At 39.0% G+C, this 21,315-nt stretch overlaps 1 protein-coding gene across 5 annotated transcripts in view; it reads left to right on the top strand.

The window, feature by feature from the left end:
- The first annotated feature begins 203 nt into the window (after positions 1 to 203).
- LOC310903851 (uncharacterized protein) overlaps positions 204 to 21,315 on the top strand; it is a 209,100-nt gene continuing 187,988 nt past the window's right edge. Inside the window, exons 1-3 of one of the 5 annotated variants that reach the window (XM_083847827.1) lie at positions 204 to 524; positions 1,413 to 1,507; positions 10,191 to 10,282. In XM_083847827.1, coding sequence (XP_083703953.1) covers positions 412 to 524; positions 1,413 to 1,507; positions 10,191 to 10,282 — 300 coding nt within the window. In that variant the 5' untranslated portion in view covers positions 204 to 411. Of the gene's footprint in view, positions 525 to 1,412; positions 1,508 to 10,190; positions 10,283 to 12,241; positions 14,064 to 21,315 lie in introns of those variants that run through there. The other 4 variants (XR_014587865.1, XR_014587866.1, XR_014587867.1 and 1 more) reach the window with 4 other exon arrangements.

The raw sequence follows: 21,315 nt of genomic DNA on the forward strand, positions 1-21,315 counted from the left end.
TGGACAGACTCTTTAGGGACAGTCCTTCAGTGTCCTGTAGGTGCATACGACTTTTGTCAAGAACACGCAGACGCAGTGATCTTCCTTCATCTGAAAGGACCGGCTGCACCACGACCTTCCTCTGGGTGATGAGACCCAGCAGCTGCGTTTGCACGGGCTTGGCTAGCGAAGGGCAGAAAGAGGAGTGTCTGTTGTTGGGAAAGGAGAGCTGCATATCATTGCCTCATGCCTCTGCCTCATAGCTTGCCCAAGTATTGTGAAAACAGTGCTTCTTTTTTGCACGTCGATAGCTTTGTTTAATACCGAGTGTTGTTTGTTTACTGCTAACAGTTCTGTTGCTGGTATGATGTGGGACAAGCAAGCACCTTTGGAAAGGACACGTCTTCTTCCCTTTTGTTTGAGTCTAAACAAATGGAGAAGAAAGAGGTTTTGCACTACATTTTGCTGACTCAGTGTCTTCATGTTCACACAATGAATGCTGCTGCTTTTCTGCTAGCGACAAATATGCTGAGATCTGGCAGAAGGTAACTGGGGGAATGGTGAGGAGATGCAAATGTTTTTCCTCCTTTAATTGTGCCTTTTTTTTTTTTTTTCTCATTTACAAAGTATTAAGCAGCAACTGGTTTGGCGTTTCCTTTATTTTGATTATTGGTATGTGAGTCTCAGGAGATGCAAAACAACCCTATGAGGAGATTTCCTCGTTTGTTTTGGCTCTGCTTCTAGTGAGGAAGCCAGTATGGGTGAGAGAAATAAATGGTGACTTCTAATGGGTAATACTGGGGAAATCTGAGATGAGCTGTACTGTATGGCATACTCCATGGAGCAATAAAGTTACTAGAGGTAATGATTTTCATTAGTTGCACAGGTAATCAATTTAGAAGTACAAAAAATAACTGTATATGAATCATGATGACTGCAGAATGGCTGATTTCAGAAAGACTTTAGAAGCATTACAAGATTGGTAAATAAGGGATCCCCTAGATGACCGACCCAAAAAGCAGCAGTAAAAAAAGGAGATATAAAATGAAAAAAGAAAGCTGTTCATGTTGTGAAGGGTGCCAGCAAAGTAAGCCTGTGCCAGATGTGTGTCGGATTTACACAGAGGAGTGAGAGTAGTGGTGTATCCCACTAAGTACCCAAGGAATTTATGAACCGTATGTTTCCTATGCTATCAGACATAATTTAAACCATGATCAAACCTTTATGATTCCTGTTGTGTCTCTTAGCTGAAGCAGTCTTTTGTCCCTCTAACTATGGGGAAGTTACCAAAAGAATGAACATATTGAGAGACTTGGTAAAGAAAAAACAAAACATTTAAAAAAATCTTTATTTTTTTTGCAAAAGAAAATAATTCCCTAAATAACATAAAATCCCAAATAAATTTATGTATTCTTCTTCTTCTTTGTCTGTAGAAGAGTAGAGGACGTTGATAGAAGAAAACATGTTTCGAAGCTGGTCAGCAGCCTCTGTGCAACCACCTTGGGACTGGCTCTGCTGGGCTGTGAAGGTAAGTAGGGCCAGCGGCACCCCAGGGCTGCTACTTCCTTTCCCTGGGCTCGGCACCCCACGACTGCTCTCCCTCTCTTCAGCAATGAGCTCTGTGAGATAAGGTGAGATGGGTCAGAAAAGTGAGGCATTAAGAAGCCAGCTTGATATTGATACCAGTGCAGTGGGTGTCCTGGCACTGAAAAAGCAGGACAGTTTTCAGGGTCATATAACCAGAAATGATGCCCACAGTTTGGAGAAGATGGCACTGGTTCATCTGTTTTTCCTGTGCCATTGGGAACTATTATTGACAGCTCTGTTTTTTTTTCCTATCCATTCTGCTAGATCACTTCTAGACAACCTCAGCTGTATTTGTGTAAATATGCACATATATATTTGCATGCATTTGAATCTGTTTATCCCGTGTGTTATTCTTAGATATCTGAGTAAATGAAAGAAAAATAATTAATGCAGAGTTAACAAGGAGTTTTAAGATTTATTTGTATATTTTTAAACTATGAAGAAATAATTGCTTACTAAAAAGTATCTAATACTAAGGTGTTCAGAGAATATTGTAACCTACAGATGTGTGTCTGCTGATATAATATAGATGAGGTAAGGCGTGAGGAGGAGTGGTAAAAGAGATTATAGTGCAAATAGCACTATAAAATATTCTTTAGAGATTTTAACTGAGGAAAAATGGAAAAGAGTCAGGATTTCATACTCTAAACTTTTTAACTGATTTTTTTGCATGTCTGGTCTGCTCTTTCTTTGGACAATTTGATATATTTGGGAGTTTTATGAGGGTGATCCCTCTTCCTCCTTACTGTTGTTGTACGTTCAAAGTGAAATTTTTGTGTGCTCATAACTCAGTAACAGAAGCTGGAAACAGTCCTCTGCCTCACAGCCCTCAGTGAGAAAGAGGAGGCAGTGGCTATTTGAAAAAAAACAAGTCAAGTATTTTTAGTTTGGATGCTTGGAATATCATTAGCATTGTGGTAGTACTGAAGGACTTTATACTGGCTGAGCTCACATTGAAATTTCCTGTATATAGCCAACATACTGCAAAAGGATGTCAGTGCATATAAAAATCAACCTCAGAAAGCTTCTAATTTGGCATTTTTGCATACAGAGTTTGGAAATTTCAACCCCTTCCTCCCACCCTGCCCCAACTTAATTTAAAAGCATTTCAGCTATAGTCTCTTGGTCTGTTGGACCAAAAATGCTTCATTTTATGCACCTTATTTAAAAGGTGTTCTTTACCTTAATAGCTTTCTTCTCATTTCCTTAAAGACAATTATGATAATTCCTTATCTCTACCTACAGACATGCAAAGTCACTGTATGAGTATGAGAAATTATATGCTGACAGGCAGAGACTTACCCCAATCCTGGAACCTCACTCGCCTCTCAGGAGGGCCCTGCTGCTACAGCAGGATCTGCTGTCAGTAAAAGGAAAGGGACAGTTGGATCTGGCTTGGGCTCAACTCACTAAAGAAAGGAGCTCTGGGTATAAAATTTTGATTTTTATTCTTTTTCTGAGTTCAAAGTTTAGGACCATTTGGATTCAAAGGGTTTGGTTTGGCTGCTCCCAGGCTTTATAAACAATCTTACCATCTCTGTTTGGTTGCTTCCCAAGAGGCCACTGATACCCGTAAAAGGAGTACTAGCAGATGCAGCAGTTGTTATTTTGGCAGTAGTTAAAGGTCAGTAGGCAAGGTTTACCTGTGCTTAAAACATGAAGTTAAGGCTAGGGATTTTGGAAGGGTCTAAAAGAATTAGCCAATATATTAAATTTGATGAGGGTGTCATGCCAGTGCTCCTTATGCTTCCTTGAAAGTCCCAGTTTAGCTTACATCATTCTGGTCTCCTGGGCCAGCACGATGATGAATCACTGTAAGAAACCAGACAGGGCTGCTGATAGTACTTCCACAGAAACCCACGTTGAAGAAATATGTGGAATCAATACATTTCATAGTTTCCTCCGTCGGCTCCCTCTGGGCTGTGTTGCCCACTTTTCAGGAAGCAAAAAAATCTGGGGCACGTTTCTACTCAATACTGAGCATATGCTGGTATGGTTGGAAATGTTTTTCTATCGATGTTGTTGAATAAAGATGCTCAGTTGAGCATTTTGTTTTGGCTGAGTCTGCCCTTTCAGGATGCATGTGTAACCTCTTTGTGAATTACTGAAATAAAGGAATTGCCTAATGCAAAAGAGAAATTCCACAAATATGAAACCCTTGGAATGTTTTTTACATCAACCATTTCCTTTTTCGCTTGTGCAATGTGTATGGATTGTCAGCATGATGTGGTATGTGGTAACCAATGCATGCAGGAGGCTATTAATCTTCTTGTTACAGTACTGTGTTAATGTAAGATTTAGGAGAGCAGTGGAATTCTGTTCAAACACTCTCAGCTTGTAGTACTTATCTGCCTGTATGGATCTCTTCTAAGCACCCACAAGCCAGAATCTACTAACCTCTGTGTGTCAGCATACTCACTGCTTATACTCCTTGGGCAAATGGTCAGCTCATGGATCATGATAGCCTTTATTGGTACGTTCCCAGTATTGGGAAGGGGGTTCATATCATCCTGGGTGTGCTCACAGTAAAGAGAACGATGGAAACAATTAGATCCGACCTACCAGCCTTGGGATTTAAATGCCTGAGGGTATGCGTTGTGCTTTTAGATAAGTAGGTTTTCAGTTTGCTAATTTATAGATCAAGATTTTATTCTCCAACAACTTGCCAGACAGTGAGGCCTGCAGAATGAAGATTTGTTATACTGCAATTTTACTACAAGCACTTAGCCAAAAAAGGAGAGAATTCTGAAAGGCAAAAAATATTGGAAGAAAAGTGATTTATTAAACTTTTTATTTCCACCGTCTTTGCAATTATAAGCTATCATATTGTATGCAGTTTTTCTTTACAATGCTAATACTCCCTCTGGTATATGTAGGTATGTTTTTTTCTGCAGTGTTTAAAGACTGAGGCTTTTAGCAGTTTAATCCAAACCAAAGCATCCTTATCATGGGACTTGCCTTTAATTCACTCTTAGATGCTTTTTTCCCTGTATGCCAAATTAGATACCATTCTGAAGGCATGCATTCTTAATTAACATTTTTTTAATCAATGACTGGATTCTCAGGAGGATTTTTTTTCTATGCATCATTATTTTTCTCTTTCCACAGCAACTTCACAACCAGATTAAATAAACAGAAAGAAACACTTTGTGGATATTTCTTATGACAGCCTGCAAACCTGTGAACTTTTTTTATTTATTTTTAACTTGAAGCTGCTAATTGTAGAACTGTATAATTAATGCATTATCCACGACAACAAGGTTACATGGTTTGTGTTTAGCAAACATGCTTTTTCTGGAGGGTGGAAAAATACATAGTGAAAACACTAAGCTGTTTTTCACCACTCTGCATGACAGCTAGTCTCTCTGCCATCATTAGAGCTGTGTGCCTAATCTGACTCTGAAAAGGTACCCTGAAAATTGGCTGGAGCCCTACTATCATCGTCTGAGTCCACAGCTTGAACCTTGCGATTTAGCCCTCCAAGACGCACTGTTACAGCCAGATATTCTCAGAATTGGAATGTTTGCACTGCTAATTGGCACATTCCTACTCAGATTTGGTAGGACATGCTTATTTGTAACACGTCTTGAGAATTTACTTAGTGGGTAATTGCTTCAACTTTCCTAAATTTTTCTGCTCACCAGCCTCTTTCTTTATTGTGCCTGTCCCCTGCCCTTTCAGCATTTGTAATCTTTCTTCTTCTTTTTTTTTCTTTAATCTAGACTTCCTTCTGATTATTTCACGTTTTTCACTGGTTTGAGAATTTTTTTGCTCCCTGACCTTTTCATAAATCAAGTATGTGTTGGCATGTGTTGGAAATGATGGAGTGATTTCCTTATAGCTTGCAGCAAATTGATGTTGTATCGATGCTGACTTTGTTATTGCAGTCATAGAAACATTTAAAACAAAGTGGTTGATGCTTTCTGTATTCAGAAATCAAATGCAGTATGTCTAGGGATTGCTCTGGGAACTGGATGCTTGGTGGTCCTGGAAATAGAGAGACCTCTTCTATTATGAAAACTAGAAGCTGCTTTACGACTTAGGCGGGTTTTAATGCATCTCTCAGTTCAAAGGGATGCTTGTAAATACCATAGATTTGGGTCTGAACTGGTCTTTTTGGCAAGTTTTGTTCATGTCAATTTTCCCCTCTCACTCTGATCATTTCATTCTCATGATGTGAAGACCTTAGTGATAGGAAAAATGTACTTCAGTCTTGGATGAGTTTTGCAGTTATTGAAATTATCATTATAAAGTTCTTGACCTCGGAGAGTTTCTTGGTGAAACTGTTACATCACCGTTCTGCAATGAGATCTCCGCAGAAAAACACGTCTGCTTTCAGGCAAAGTTTTTACTGGGTTTGCACTTTCCATGCTTCTGTGAAAATGCTGGAAGCTGTACAGGTGGCTTTGAGCGCAGTGTTTTTTTCTCTTGTCCTAACAATTTTGTAACACTAAATTTGATCAGCTTTTACCTGAATGACTTACCTGTTGGGTCAAGCAGCAGGCCTGCACTTACCAGCAGTTGGAGTGTGTGCAGGGAGCACTGTGGGAGAAGGGAAACCTTGTGCTACTCCCTTCCTATTATTCTGTGTCTATAATACATTGCCTTTCAGAACTGTCTTATCACAGCATCGACTCATTAGTGGTTTAATACAGGATAAGCTTCTTAGAGATAATCTGTTTACTGAATGTCCTTACCACTGTGCAATCTAGTTAATAGTATCTTTTGAATCTTTGTCTCCTGGATATATCTTTTAAACTGATCCCTGATTATTTATCTATATCTACATCTTTTGATGCTTTTCTTTAGACTTGTAGCTGCTTTGACATAAAATTACAGTGTCTGCTGAATACACTAGTAAATTAAATACTCCTGTGGGGAAACAAGGCAAAGCAACACTACTTTATAATGAGCTAGTGAGGGCAAATAATTCAGTCTGTTTGTAGTTGTTTAGACTTAAAAATAATTTTGAGCGGTATTAGGGTAGGACTTTTCTAAAGAGCTACTCTTCCACCAAATGTTGCCACATTCTCAGCAGTGCTTATCAGACAGCAGTTTGGATATCCAGATGTTTCCCATCCAGCATACTGACCTCCCTGAAATCTGGCCCACTGCTTGAGATGAACAGAAGAGGAAATGGATCCTGGTGATTCATCCTCAGATGGCTAGATATGAGTGGAAAAAAACCTTACATTTAATCAGAAAAAAAAAAAAAAGTGGGGGGGGGGGGGGGATGAGGAAAGAGCATTACAAAGGAAAAGCTGAAGAACAGAAGGTGGAAGCTGTGAGAAATGTAAAGTAGTTAGCCGGTTCTATCTTCAGAAACAGCTCGATGTAATTCTGCATTGATGGTTCAAAATACTCTACATGTCTATCCTGACACAATAGCAGCTCCATCAGTTACTGAAGAAGACAATGCTAATTTGAGTAGCACGTGGAACCTTTGTGTTTCCTCTTTTCTCCTGGTAGTTTACATGCATTTAAAACAGAACCACAAATTGTCAAACAGACTTTTCCTTTTAAAGGAAAGAGTCTCAGGCTTCCCAATACCATCAGTGTTTGAGTGTCTTAAAAGAGATTCTGTTTTCTACAAAAAGAACCAAGTTTGAGTCATATAGATAACCGATGACATTTTTTCTCTGATAAAGGTTCAAAGTGAATCTGACTCACTGATTAAAAAACTATATTGTACTCTCTGTACTTCCTGCTTAAATGATCCTTCCTCTATTGATGAAGCCTGGATGCCAAGGCTTTAACCACCCTGTCTGAAACCTCATGGGGCAAAAACAGATTTATATGCTACACTTAGACTAATTTTGTTACAGTGGTTATTGTATCTGGTTAGGTCTTACAGAGTGATAAGCAACAAAACCACTGTACTTGGCGGGTATTGCATCGTAGTGTAAGGCATACGAGATACTACAAACATGAATAAAGTCTTGTAGGAAAATCTAGCACCTTGCCAGAATTTTTATTTTGGGTCTTCTCTTACCTCCTTTTCTTTGCTTTAGTTCCTTAGCTGCATTCACAAAAGCAGATTAAAAAAAAAAGGCTGGGGTCGATACACATGTATCAATGTGGTATTCATTCAGATATTGTTCAAAAAATGAACAGTCAGATCTTTGAATAGGAGCAAGTGATTCTGTAATATTGTAGGCAAATTACGCAAAGTTCATTCTTGGCAATGATAAATAATATACTTATTCCATGGGGTGCTGAAACTATTGTGTACATCAGGAGGAAAAAAAAAAAAAAAAAAAGATGAAAATAAACACTTCCCTGGCAGTGTTTTTAGAAATGCAGTACCTATTCTCGCTTGTGTGGACTGAATATTGCTATCCCAGTTAGAATGCAGTTGCTACATGCTGCGGGAAAAGGGAGAAGCGGTTCTTTGCAAGCACTTTAAAGCTACTATTGAGTTTCTGTAAGCCCAGAGAAGTCTAGTACCTCCAGCCTGTAAAACAAGCTTCGCTATTTGGCCTCATTCATGTTTAGTCTGTTTCTTCTTGGCAAAAGCACTTCAGTGACGGTCTCCACCAGATTGACTCTAAAGTGTTTTCTTTACTTGCCATCTGTCTGGACTGATTGGAAAAAGTAAAGTGGGGCTTGTTTAGAAAAATATATAAGCAGTTCATTTGGCACAAAGTTTGTTATAGATGTATGAAAAGCAGCTGGGTCCAGCTCAGGAGGTTAAAAAAAAAGTTTTATTACAGAGAGATGACTTTTCATGTACAAGTTCATGCACTAAATGTGTTCTTTCATATCGCTTACAAGAAGTGACTAAATAAATTAGCTATGGCATTTAATTAGTTTTATTTGTGTTTTCCCAGGCCACTTATAATATTACAGGTGTGAATAGTGATCTGATTTTCAAATGTTGCCAGTTATAAGCATAACTTTTAAGAGTAACAGAATAGGGTTCAAAGCTTAAAATGCTTTCTTTCACCTTAATTCAGCAAAGCACTTAAACACATTAAAGTTCAGTGTTTTTCTAGATTGCTTCTGTTTTTTACACGTTTGTTTGCTGAGAGGCCTGCAGTTTTGTGATTGTTTGTTGGTTTGGTTGGGTTTTTGAACGTTGTGGAAGTTTTGCTAAAGACAGCTTAGAATAGCAATGAAATCGTTTTCACACTAATGCTTTCTCCAAATACGTGTGTGTTTGTGTGTGTGTCTATGTGTATACAGAGAGAGCATAAGCATGCTCCCGTGATGCTTTTTTCTCCAGCTCTGTGAATTGCTCAGCTTCATCCTTATTAGCATTCAAAATCCGTTAAGTTTAGGAGGTCAGAGTCAGGCTTTAAACCAGCTATGTTTGGCCCAGTCTTTTTTCTCCAAATGCTTTGTTGTAGTAGAGTTGTCTTTTGCTGTATTTTTACCAGGAGTCTTACTTTCTGCCTTTATTGGCTGAACCTCTGCCACGGTGAGTGTGAAGCTGAGCAAGAGACATTTTTCTGTGGTTTCTGAAAAAAGAGGGAGGCTGAATTCCAATAGCAGAAAAACAAGGAAAACAACAACAACAACAACAACAAAAACACACCAGCTTTCTACCTTCTGAGGAACATTAATTCTTGGTGGGAATTCTCTACTGTATTCATTGTAACGCTCCCACTTGATCACAGCTATCTTATAATTATTTCTTGGAAAACTAAATCAGTTTTAGGAAGGAAATTTTATTTTCAGGATCTCAGGTAGAAAGGTGTCAGACCTCAGTCTTCTGTATTTCCAGTTATGGGGTCTGTGACTTTGTTATGTATATTTGAGTATACATAATAATTGCAGAAGCATTAACAAAAGATTTTTTCCCCCTCACGTTAAAACTCTGTTGTTTCATCAGAGCTAGAGGCTAGTTCAGATTCTGGATCCAGAAGCTGAAGAAACAGGGCTATATCATAATTTTACTTTGTTCATGTTTCATAATCATGGAAGACACAAAACTGTAACCATCTGAATGTGTTTTTAAATTTCAGAGCCTCTGAAATTTTGTGTTTACAGATACACTTGTTAATGTCTTTAACTTAATTAGTAAGATTTTGCAGTGTTCTAATGTTTTTGTCTTTCGAGATTCCACTTTTGGAAGCATTACTCACAATAAGTGCTAATTCCTGACTTAAATATGTGTTTTTCAGGCCTCATGGATTAGGTCTCATCTACTACTAGATGAGAATTGTCCTTGGATATGCACGTTTAACATCGCTTCTGTAACCTTTTCTGAAACCTTAAGATTGAATACTGAACATGGGCTAAGGGAGCTAACTTTGGTCTTCTGAATTGAAAGTTTAGAATGGTAAGGTGAAGTTCAGCAGTTCCCTTCTGATAAGCACAGCCTGTGGCAGCAAATGAATCATCTGGAAATTATTTAGGAATAGGTGAATGTGAGTATTCAGGTACTCAGCTGTGTTACTCTATCAGCCAGCTAGCTAGAAACATCCATATATCAGTTACTGGAATGGATTGTACCTGCATCTCCTCCATGGCTGGATTTGCAGATGGGATTTTTGCAAGTGCAAATTCTGTTGTCCAAAACTAGATGCAGCTGTTTTGAAACTTGCTAATACGTTGATTTTTTTTTCTCTTGAGACTTTGATTAAAATATAATTATTTTCGCCATTGTGTTTGTTTTGCAGCATCTGTTCTACATGACATATTTACTTCGTCTCATCTTGTCTCAGTGGCATGTTCCCATTCAGTATTTTTCACATATTGTCTGCTAGGCTGGGTGAGTCATGTTTTTTTCTGGACCTTATAAGTTCAATTTACTGCTTTCACTACTGTTTGCTCTTAGCTCTGATGTTGAGGTTTATTCCTCCCTCCTTCGTTAAAATTATTATTTTTGGTGCATAATGTTTTTACAAATACATTGGTTAACTTTAGTAGATGGAGAAGCTAATTTTCTTAGAAATTTTGTGTGTCCATATGAAGCTTGGTTTGTTGTTAAACTTGTTTGCTGCTGTTGTGGTTGTACCAACATCAGTAGAAATATATCAGTGAAAAATTTATTTAACCAAGTCCCTTGTTTTTGATAATACATATTAAGATAATACAGCATCTTTTTTAAATATAGTAGGACATGAAGGTGTATTTAGAACACTTATGTCTCATTCTGTGGTCCAAGACCCACATGATACAAACTGATGTATGTCCAGCAAAGTTATTGATTTAACAAATCAAAAGGTCTTGCCACTGTACATTTGAATTTGTAAATCTAATTGCTTTCATAGAAGAATTTGGAGAAACATGCATTTCATTCACATAACATTACTGGTCACTGAACAGTAATAACATTGTTACTTTAGACAAACTGTTGATTCATACCAGTATTTTTTGTGGAGTGACAAACTAGATTTGACCACACACAGGAGACTGGATTCTTTACAATGAAGAGAATACCATGAAGAAACAAATCATACCAAACTAGATAAATACAAAGGATATGTTTAGGAGGGGTAATCATGTGTGCTTTCATTTTGAGCAGAGACAGATGAGTTTCTTCCTACGTATTTCTCTGAAGAAAGAACTTGGTCTCTTATTAAAAATCTACCAAAACAAGTGGTGTATTCTTCTTCTTCTTTTTTTTTTTTCTTCTTCCCCTTTGTATAAATAATTGGATATGAACATAGGAAATTTGTGGGATAACAGTATTCGTGATAGACGCAGTGTGGGCATAGGGCAGTGTTCATTATAATGTATTACCATTGGATGTCAGCAACAACGTTGAATTAATCAAAGAAGTCCTTTTGGTAGAGATGCAATTTTTGCTAAGTTTATGGAATGAACAGAGAAAAATTAGTATGAGAGAAAAAAATGTTGTCTACTTTATGCTTATTATTGTGTACTTCTTCAAAGTTAAACCTAGTCTTCCAGGATGCAGTAAAAAGATGAAAAGATAGGAAAATAATACAGAAGAAGTTGTTGTGTGGTTAAGGAGACTATATTCAGTACCTGACTCTGTCTTAGCTCATTCATCTGGCATTAGATGATTTACTTTCACTAGTGATAGGAAATAGCCTGTACCTGTATTCAGATTACGTGTATTCTGTTTTAACACATAAGGCATGAAGTGTGTCAGTGAAGAGATGAGGTATGACTTTGTCAGTGTTTCCTTATACTGCTCTAATCAAATGATCATGGGCTTAGAAGAAATCAGCTGAGGCTGAACCAAAACAATTTGGGAGGCTGATGCAGGGGAGGAAGTGTTTTGTTTTTTTTTAATTATTATTATTTTATATATGTATATATATATTTTTTTTTTTCCTAAAATACTTTATCAAGTACAGAGCCATCTCCTTTTACTGGTAAACCTATTCATAATTAGTCAGTTCTGGCATAGAGTACTCAGTTCCTCAAAAACTTATGTTCGTCTGTGAATGGCCAGGAGCAGAAATCCAAGAAAAGACTGGATGTAGCGGATGGTGCATCCCTATACTTCATAACATTCATCTGTATAAAAACTAGTTCCTATTCTAGTTTTTTAGCCCTGGAAATGAGAGTCAAGAAATCTCCCTTTGGCTTGTAGAATAGTTGTTCTGCTTTTCTTCCCATGCAGGTTTGAAAATCCAGCTGCAATTTGTTGCAATTCATCCAAATCCCACTGTGGAATTTGGGTCATGACAAGAAAATGCAGCTGGTTTGGGTACTGATGCTGAGGCCGTTAGCAGACTTACTATCTGTAGGATGTGATGAGTGAGCAGGGATGGGTGCTGTGAACCCAGCACAAAATTTGGCTTGGGGTTTAGGTGCTGGTGAGTGATGTGGTTGCTGGAGTGGTTACTGACTATGGAAACTAAATGGTGTTTCTCATCCTCTCCACCTAGTCTGTCCATATCATATCAACATAGCACAGTGTTGCTGAGATTTGTCTCAAGATTGCTTCCACACAAAGTATTCTAGTCACACCTCAGCTACCACCTACATGAGTACTTACATGCTGAATGAAGATCAAGGAAGCAGTCCATCATATCATTTTACAGATTTCCATTTGCACATTCACTTCCCAGTCAAACCTGGAATGTCAGCAGCACCCTACAGACCTTTGACAGACTTTGTCAGAAATCCGTCTTTGAGTTAGGGAAGTGCTTTACTTCCTCATCAACTAGTAAACAGGAAGAAATTTTTAATTTCTTCAGTATTTGAAACATATATGTTGTATATCCTAATGCTTTTAGCATTCAAAGTACTTTGCAGGGAATATTTTTCAGAGGTACTCTTCTCCCCCTCAATTTTTTGCTTGAAAACTCAGGCTCAAATGAAAGACTAAATGGAAAAAAAATAAAAAAGAAAAAAAGAAAAGCCACATTCCCATAAAACCATTTGATAGATAGGGAAACAAAGGCACAGGAGACCGACCACACAGTAGTTTGATGGCAGAGCCAGGAGTAGCTTCAGATAATCCAATACATGTGCTTTAGTGATGAGAACACACCATCATCCTTCTCGATTCCTAAGTTGGTTCAAGCTCCTTCTCCATTCCAGAGTGAGATTTCCACGTAAAGAGCTTCTGAGAATCACTACTCTGGGGATCGCTGTCAACTCCAAAGTGTGTTATTTGCACATTGAAGTACTTAACTGAGGACCTTTTCTTTTTCCAGTTGCATTCACAGGAGGTTTGATGGTAATAGAGCTGTCTTCTGGTCTCTGCCAAGTTTATTTTCCAAAAGAAATATCTGAATGAGGAAACAATGACTAAAGAGGATATGTGAACTGTCTAGCATACTGCAAGGGTCCAAACATTCAGAAGAGAGAGGATTTTTAGGATGGCTGAAGGGTGTATTATTAGGAATAAAAGCATGAAATTGAGCGAAAGAAAATTTAGGCCGACTATTAGGAAACGTTTCCTCATACAGTGTAGAGTTACCTCCCAGGACAAATAGTGAAAGCCTCATGGTTTGAATGCTTTCAAAGAGCAGAAAAGTTTTGGGAATGACTTTCCATTAGTATGTGACACACTGTATAATCAAAGAGGTATTTTCCGGCTCCCCACTTCTCGTAACTGACTCCATGTTCAATGTCAAATTCATGAGTTAGTTATCAGGCTTAAACAACGCCTATAAAATTGGGCTTAACTGCAAGGTTATTTGGAGGAAAAAAAAAAAAAGGAAAAAGGCTCTAAAAGTGGGAGTTATTAGAAACTCTGAGGAGATGGTAGCTAGGTTTGGAAGCTGAAGGTGAGACTCTGCCCAGGCCTACACACCAGCTTCTTGGGAGGTCCTGTAACAGACCACTAATGGCAGGGCCTTAACTGTCCTGAGTGGCCTCACCTGAGGCCTCTCAAACACCTGCCATGGTCCCGGAAGCCCTATTTAAACCAACACTAGGGGCATTTGCTCTTTTCTTGAGTGGTGTTGCAATGGGGCTGTTTTCTAGCTCAACTATAGTCGCTTCCCAGCCTTGGGTCCATGGGCAGGCATCCTGGCCTGGCCCATCCTGTCCCCGCAGAGGCACTGGGTGCTGCAGCTGCACAGGCCTGGCCCTGGAGAGCCCCTGCTGCTGCTTGCATGCAGGTGAGTTCAAGGCTCCAATTGCTGTTTGTGGGGAGAATGTTAATGATGATTCAGCTTCAGCACTGACTTTATAGCCTACTTTAAGTTTAGAAGTTTTTGGGGGATTATTTTCTTGTAATTTGTCTTGTGAAATCAATTTATGTCTATACAAAAAGTGATCTTAGTCACAGTTGTTTGAACGCTCAGAACTGGATCCCTCGCTAAGGAGAAAAGGAAAGCTATGTTGTCTGCCAGGTTTCAGGCTTGGATGGAGATGTGCTGAAGTTAAAATGTCAGCCAAGTGGGCCAAATCACAACCTGTGATAAACCCTGTGCTTTTGAAGTGCATTAAAAATTGCTGGGCTTTTTCTGACTTCGGTATGAAATCAACTTGTAGCAGTTAGAGCCACGCTCTCTCATCGCTTCCTATTTTTCTTACGTCTATTGTACACTGAGACTTTAAAGTTGTTGTTTTAGTTGAGCAATGTACAGAAGTGAAAAATAGAAGTGTAAAAAGAAGACATAAATTTGCTTTTGCATTTCTTAAAGAGCCTTAACCAGCCATGAGTACTTTAAACAATCCTCTCTAGGACCAGGGATGGTGTTTTGTATCCACACAGGTTGTAATGTTTAAACTCATCACGTTGTAGTGCACTGAGGTCCACCTGTGCTTTTAATCAGGAGTTTGGAAGCACCTGTGAGGGATGGGTGGGTGTGCTGCAGCCTGAGGAGGTGGAAGGAGGGTGTTTGTGGTCCTATGAAAGTTGCTGTGGGAGAGAGGTGGTAAAAACTGTGCAGGAATTTTACTATGCTGTAATAAGATGGTAGTATTTCCATTGTCTCATTACAGTAAACATGAGATAAATCTTTGCACTGAAGGACTTATATTTCCTTATTTCCTCCTTTGTAGGGGTTCTAGGGAATAAGTGCAATGTGGCTCCAGGAGGGGTGCTGCCCCTTGGCCTGGGCAGCTCAGAGTTCTTAGCGATTGCACTGGCCTCCATCTTCCCTGCTGTTTTTCTGGTGATTGTTAAAGATATTTTCAAATATTGCTTGTGAGAAAGGATCTCCCAATCTTAAAAATTCTTACTATTAAAAATAAAGAAAAAACACCATCAAAAGGAAAAAAAAAGATAAATGTCGCTATCCTGGCCTTGTCCAAAGCCCATAGTCTGCATCAAACATATAATGCAAAACCCCTTTCCAGTTGCTACAAGTTGGCTGTGTGTGTGTGCTAATACTGAAAAGTTTCCTAAAGCCTTTCAGTGGTTTATTTAGAGTTGGAAAGAGCCAGTGTACTTCAGAAATAGATGTAATATTCTAAACTTAGCTAAGCATAATAGCCATTGAGTGCATTGCTACAGCAATCCATGAAAAAGGCAAAATGAATACAAAATCCTTGTTAAGTTTCAGTGAATCTATCTTTGGATACATTATACAAAATCAGGGTCAAATATTGAGAGTTGGCTGCTCTTTTCTGTTTATATAGCTCTATGTTAAGCCACATATCAACTATATGCTCCTATGCAAAAGAGGTGTAATAGTTTCTGTTCAGTCCCCAGTGGACATGACCTCATTTAACAAAACTGTAAGTGCAGCATGTTTTGGCTGTTTCTGCATGAGACAGGTGGAGGGAGTGAGCTTCATACTACAGCTTTTACTGTAAAGCAGACTGAATTCTTACCACAGATGGGAAGAACTGTCAGCTCCATTTAAAGGTGATGTTATTGGCTTAGTGGGACAATTATGCTGTAAATGCCCATATCCTGGATAATATCTGGGTCTGTAGAAACATGCTATATAGCATTTCTTGATTGATTGGAGACGATTTTTCATTATTATTGTTAGAATAGTCTATAAATCTATTTGTCTAAGCTTAATAAGTAAATACATACATTCCCCAACAGCAGTGGGAAAGGTGTCAAACCATATGTTGGGGTTTCTGTTTAGGAGCCATAGATGGGACTTGGTTAATTTAATAGTCTTACTCTGCAAGTTGTCAAAGTCAATTGGATGACTCTCAGATTTCATTGCTATTTTCTGTCAGTAAAGGTACTAGAGCCTGTTCCTTGGCTATTGTTTTACAAGGTTTATAACAGTAAGTGAAAATAATCCTGTTATTCTATAGAAGTAGTTACTGCAAGTTTTCAAGTCATGGGGAGTCAAGGTGGCTTTGTTACTTGGTTTTGAGAGAGAAATACTTGAGGAAAGGCACCTTTGCATTCCATGCAACTTATTGCAAATCTTGATTATATAATAACTGAGTACACCAATAACAATGCGGACAGAATTTACTGGTAATGCGTGGTGGAAAAATACAATGGCCACAGGGAGATAGGAATGACTACTATTTTAAGATGCAAACATCCTGAGACATAGAGTAAGTCAAGAAAAATGTGGCCTGATTAGTTTTTTTTTTTTTTGGAAGGGCAATAGGCTAAATGCATCATGCAAATGGACCACATGCACCCGTAAGTTGCAGGAAATAAATCAGTAAATATCAGGAAATCAGTCTCATCAGTAGAAGACCCACTCAATCAAATGCATTTGAAGTCTTTGAAAACCCATAAGGTTTTCTCTGCCATCTTAAATATTTCTTCCATTATTATGAGGAATTCCAGATATGCTGATACTATTTGCTTAATGCTTGCTTCATCCTTTTATTAAAAGGTCTGTCTTTCCAAAGATAAGCCTATTTTTTTCCTCCTTTCTAAAAAGAAAAGCAAGAATGCTTGATAGCTCCTTTCTTTCTCTTTCCTCTGCTCACTATGCAGCAAATAATCAATCCTGGTTGAATGACGTTTTAGAGAAATTGCAGTTATAAATGTGTCAGTACTTAAAAGTGTATAATGCCTCTTATATTTGCATAGTTGACAAATCAGAATTTACCTAAACATACATGTGGTTGATGAAAGCATAAAAATAGAACTGATTTTGCAACAAGAAAATTACAATGTAGCTTTTTGAAGGAATTGGGTGATTTACCTGAAGAAAATTTCATGAATGGTTGCCATTGTGAAGACTTAAATGCGCAGGACCCAACTAAGCCCCTCAAGAGTGAGGGTGCCTAATTCTGGGTAGTGCTTACTGCCCTGGGCCTCAGACCCCTTCTTACAAAAGGGTCTCATTCTGCTTCCTGTAACTTTACTGCTACAGGATCAGGTATACTGTACTGCATATAATTCACCTTATGCAGAATGATCTGCAACTATTTTTCTATTTCTTTTTTCTTCATTTTTTTGGGTACAATATATTTACCATTATTTCAGCAATATATTGACCATTATTTCAGTAATAATCTAATAATATACATTGATTCTTTAAACACATACAGTTTAATTCTTTTCCCAGTGGCATCTCAGCAGGCTTTGCAAGCAGCAATCAATCAATAACCTTCACAAGGCCCCTTCAATCACTTTTTTTAGCTACACAGTTTGGGAACTGAAGGATAAGGGTGTTGAAAGACTTGCCCAAGGTCACACAAGGAGTTGGTAGCTGATTTTTTTTTTTAATCCTAGACTCCTATTTCAAACTTCAGAACACACTGCCTCCACATAAGCGTGTTTTATGTGTTTATGTTTTGGGCAGGGTATAGGAACAGTCTTGCCACAGTGACTTTCTGGGTCAGTGACTATTCCTTTATAAATTTTAAGCCTTCCAAAGCTGAACATCTGAAAAGTAGAAACACGAGGGATACTTCAGGAGTGCGAAAGCTGATGTAGTGAGGATGTAGATTTCTCACTAGGGGAAACCACTGATGTGTTCCAACATCGTTTGGTTTGCCACCAACCAACAAGCTAGTGATGGTGGCACTGACTCGGAGTCAGTCTGTGCGAGGTATTTGTTAATGTTGCTACAACAGATATTCATTATAAACTACAGTTACCCACAGTTTACTCTGTTTATACAACCATTTAGTGGTTATTTATTAAAAATAAAATTTATGTATGGTTATTGGAAGTATATTTTGGCAGGGAAGTGACCCTAGCAGAAATATGTCTGAATCAACACTCAGCTAGCAGTCACTCTTTATGCTGTCATATAAAACCTTGTTAAATAATATTTTGTTTCTATCTTCAATTGCTGTTATATAAGGCCAGTAATGAAAATCTCCCAAAGGATTGGTAAATGGAGTGAGTTTTTCTGTACATTTTCTCCATTAACAAAAACTAAGCCAATGAGTGTCAACGTTATTACCTACCTGAAGTGCTTGCAATAAACTTTGATAGGAAATTGTTTACGTTCAGATTTTTGCAGGTAGAAAGGTCCTCTACATTTAAATACAATTTGAATGGCTTTTTGAGAACTACGGATAATTTGCATTCAGAAAGAAATTAGCTTGCATTTCAGTGGGACTACTCACATACTTAAGTGGCTGACTGAATTGTTTAATGCTCAGAGAAGATACTAAAAATAGTATCTGAAGACGCTTATAATGTAAGAGAAACCTTAGATTTAGACAAGGAAGCAGTGCCAAACATGATTGTACTTGTGATATTCTAGAGACATTTTTACCTTTTAGTAACTTGCATTTGCTTGATGGCATTTTAATATAACGGAAATTTCACCATTCTTCCTCAGTTTTTGTAATTTTTTTTGGGATGGGGGAGCCTTTAAAGTAACTTCAGATGAAAGCCATTGGCTGGAAGCTGCTATCTAAAACTAATAGGTTCCTGCATGATAGAAGATATTTAAATATACTGATATAGTTCAGTGTGAGGACAAAGTGGTTTCCATTTTGGCAATAGAACAGGCAAAGTTAGTGGAAACCACCCTGCTTCTCCTGAGTGAGAATAAAGGATATGTTGGCTTGAAGGACAGAGCTTTTGGGAGTAAGAAACAATGCCCCTGGATTAGCAGCAAGCAGGTTGTTATTTATCACGTTTGGAGGAGGAAGAGAGGTGTTCTGATATGAGGTAACTGGTATGCATATAAAAGAAGCTGATTATTGTGAAGTCAGTCCATCTCTGTAGAGTTCACTCCTGTTAGTGATCAGAGGGGTGCATTTTGTGCTTCTTGAGGCAAGGGCATGTGTTTATGTTGAGAGAGAGATGTGGCTCCTCAGCCTGTGGAGTGCCAGAAGTAGGAGTGGTGGAGAGGTTTGGCTGTTCTTTGTGGGTGCAGATCCTGCTCACAGGAGAGGGACAGCAGAGGTGCAGCCCTGCAGCTCGTCTTCCTGCTGCACTAGCTGCCTGCAAGGACTTGCAGGGAAGCATCTGGGGAGGCTGCTTGTAGGCCTAAGTGGATAATTCATAAAGCGAAGAAGAGTCAATAAAGGTCTCTACTGCTTCTAGGTCCTCCAACAAAGATAAACAAGGACAAATACTGTCCCTGTCTTCAAGCCTTGTCCGAAATTGGTGGGAGTCTCGCTCAGACCTGCCTGAAGCCAACTCTTCATTGATCTGCTCCTTGAGTAAGGAGAACCTGCTCTAGAGCCTTGGCTGTCAGGGGAATGTAAAACATACTAGCCTTGGCTTCCTGAACAGAAAGGAGGGCAGTCCCTAGCTGTCAGGGGAAAAAAAGTCAGGCCCTTGTTTTGGGGTAAAAACAAAGGAGCTCCCTTTGCTCTGGCCTGGCTGCACTAGTCACTGTTGGAAGAAGTTAGGCTTCACCCACAGTTACTACGTGGTAATAGCTGATTGCCTAGTATTTTGGGGGATACCCTCTTTCTGACTGCAGAACTATGGTCGTATGGCCAAGGGATCAGCTTGTGTGGCCCTAACAGTGAGGGGTCCCAGTAATGAGCTGTGCCTTGTAGCTCCTGGCCCATCTGTGTTTCCGTGGGCATTCAGCCTTTGCAGCTGCTTGCTCAGGGACTCTCCCATGGGACAGGAGATGTGGGAAGTTTTTGAGGGTCTCACTTCCTAGTCTCCAAAAGCTGTAGCACCTGGTCGTATGTTTGTTCTGAAAGCCAGTGCTGGTATCGAACCCTCCCACAGCAGCAGCAAGTCTGTTCCTACCCCCCTCTTTTCTCTTTGTGACAGAGAAGTGTCTTTGTCCCTGAGAGCTGCTGTGTTGGATGTCTTGTTGAGAGGTTCAGCTTGTATGTGAGGGACTCCAGATCGCTTCTGTTGTTCTGCCTTTCACTGCATTTTCCCTAGAATACATAGCCCTTGCAGTCCCTAGTGCTCTGTAAGAAGCTCTTAGGAAAACCTAGAGGCATTGTGATACAAAGGAATAATCAATACCGGTAAAGGATATAACCCAGTGAGGAGAGAGTTTATTTTTGAGAGCTGGGACTTTTGAAACCTTTCAAAAAGCTCTTACAAAATTGCTTGCTTGTGTTTGTAGCTGTTTTTCTAGTGTTTTTCACTCTGTACAGTCATAATGTTGCACTGTATTTCTTAGATTTAGGGAGAGAGCTACATGCTGTGCTGTGAATAGAGTAGTGAAGGGGCCTTTATCCGCTGGCCATTGGGAGCCATGAAGTAAGCATTGCTCTTCATAGCAAAACAAAGCATGTGGTTAGGAGTTTGAATCCATAGCAAAGCTTGTCATTTGACCTGGATTAAGAGCTAATAAGGGAGAAGAACATATTAAGTGATACAACAGGAAAAAAGAGGGCCATTTTGTATAGCCATAGACATCGATTCCACTACATAAGCATGGCTTTTCTGTGTGTGTGTCTGGGTGTTTATTTACCAGACCCTAAACATATGCTACTCCCTCCTTTCATAGTTTTTCCTCCTCTACTGTAAAGCTACTCAGGAGCTGAGTAAGCTGTACTCTGGAAAAACACATTGCAGGAAATGGTATTTACCCTTTGATCTTTAGATCCTTCTTCTGCTGTGATATACAGTAACTGGTTTTGTCTTTGCTCAGTGAACAGGCTTTCTTCATTTAGATTTATGGCAATTCCTCGTTGCTAGTAGAAAAAGCTTTAGTGTCTTTTATAAAATAAGTGGAAAACATGGTCTTTTTCCTTTATCTTATGACTTTTCATGCTGTCTGGAGATTAAGGGTTTTTTTTGATATGGATTTCTTGGATTGCAAAGTATTAATTGTGTTGGCTTGGCTGTAACCATCTTGACTTTGAAGTGTCATTCTTCAGTGTGCAGCCCTAATGAAATCAAAAGAAGCCTTTGTAGAGTTATCTGGCTAAATCAGAGTGGAAGTTTGCAGTGCTTGTCCTAGAACAGAGCACTTGTGGGCAGACACTTTGTGTAGTAGCCAGTGGAGCTGTGTGTTTGCCTTGGGGTCCATCCTATCATGAATTGTTTGTGCTGGCATGTGCTGGGGTGCTATTCAATATGAGCAAGGAGGTCAGAAGCTG

This window comes from Anser anser (genome assembly GCF_964211835.1).
Source record: "Anser anser genome assembly, chromosome: 9".
Classification (NCBI taxonomy): Eukaryota; Metazoa; Chordata; class Aves; order Anseriformes; family Anatidae; genus Anser; species Anser anser.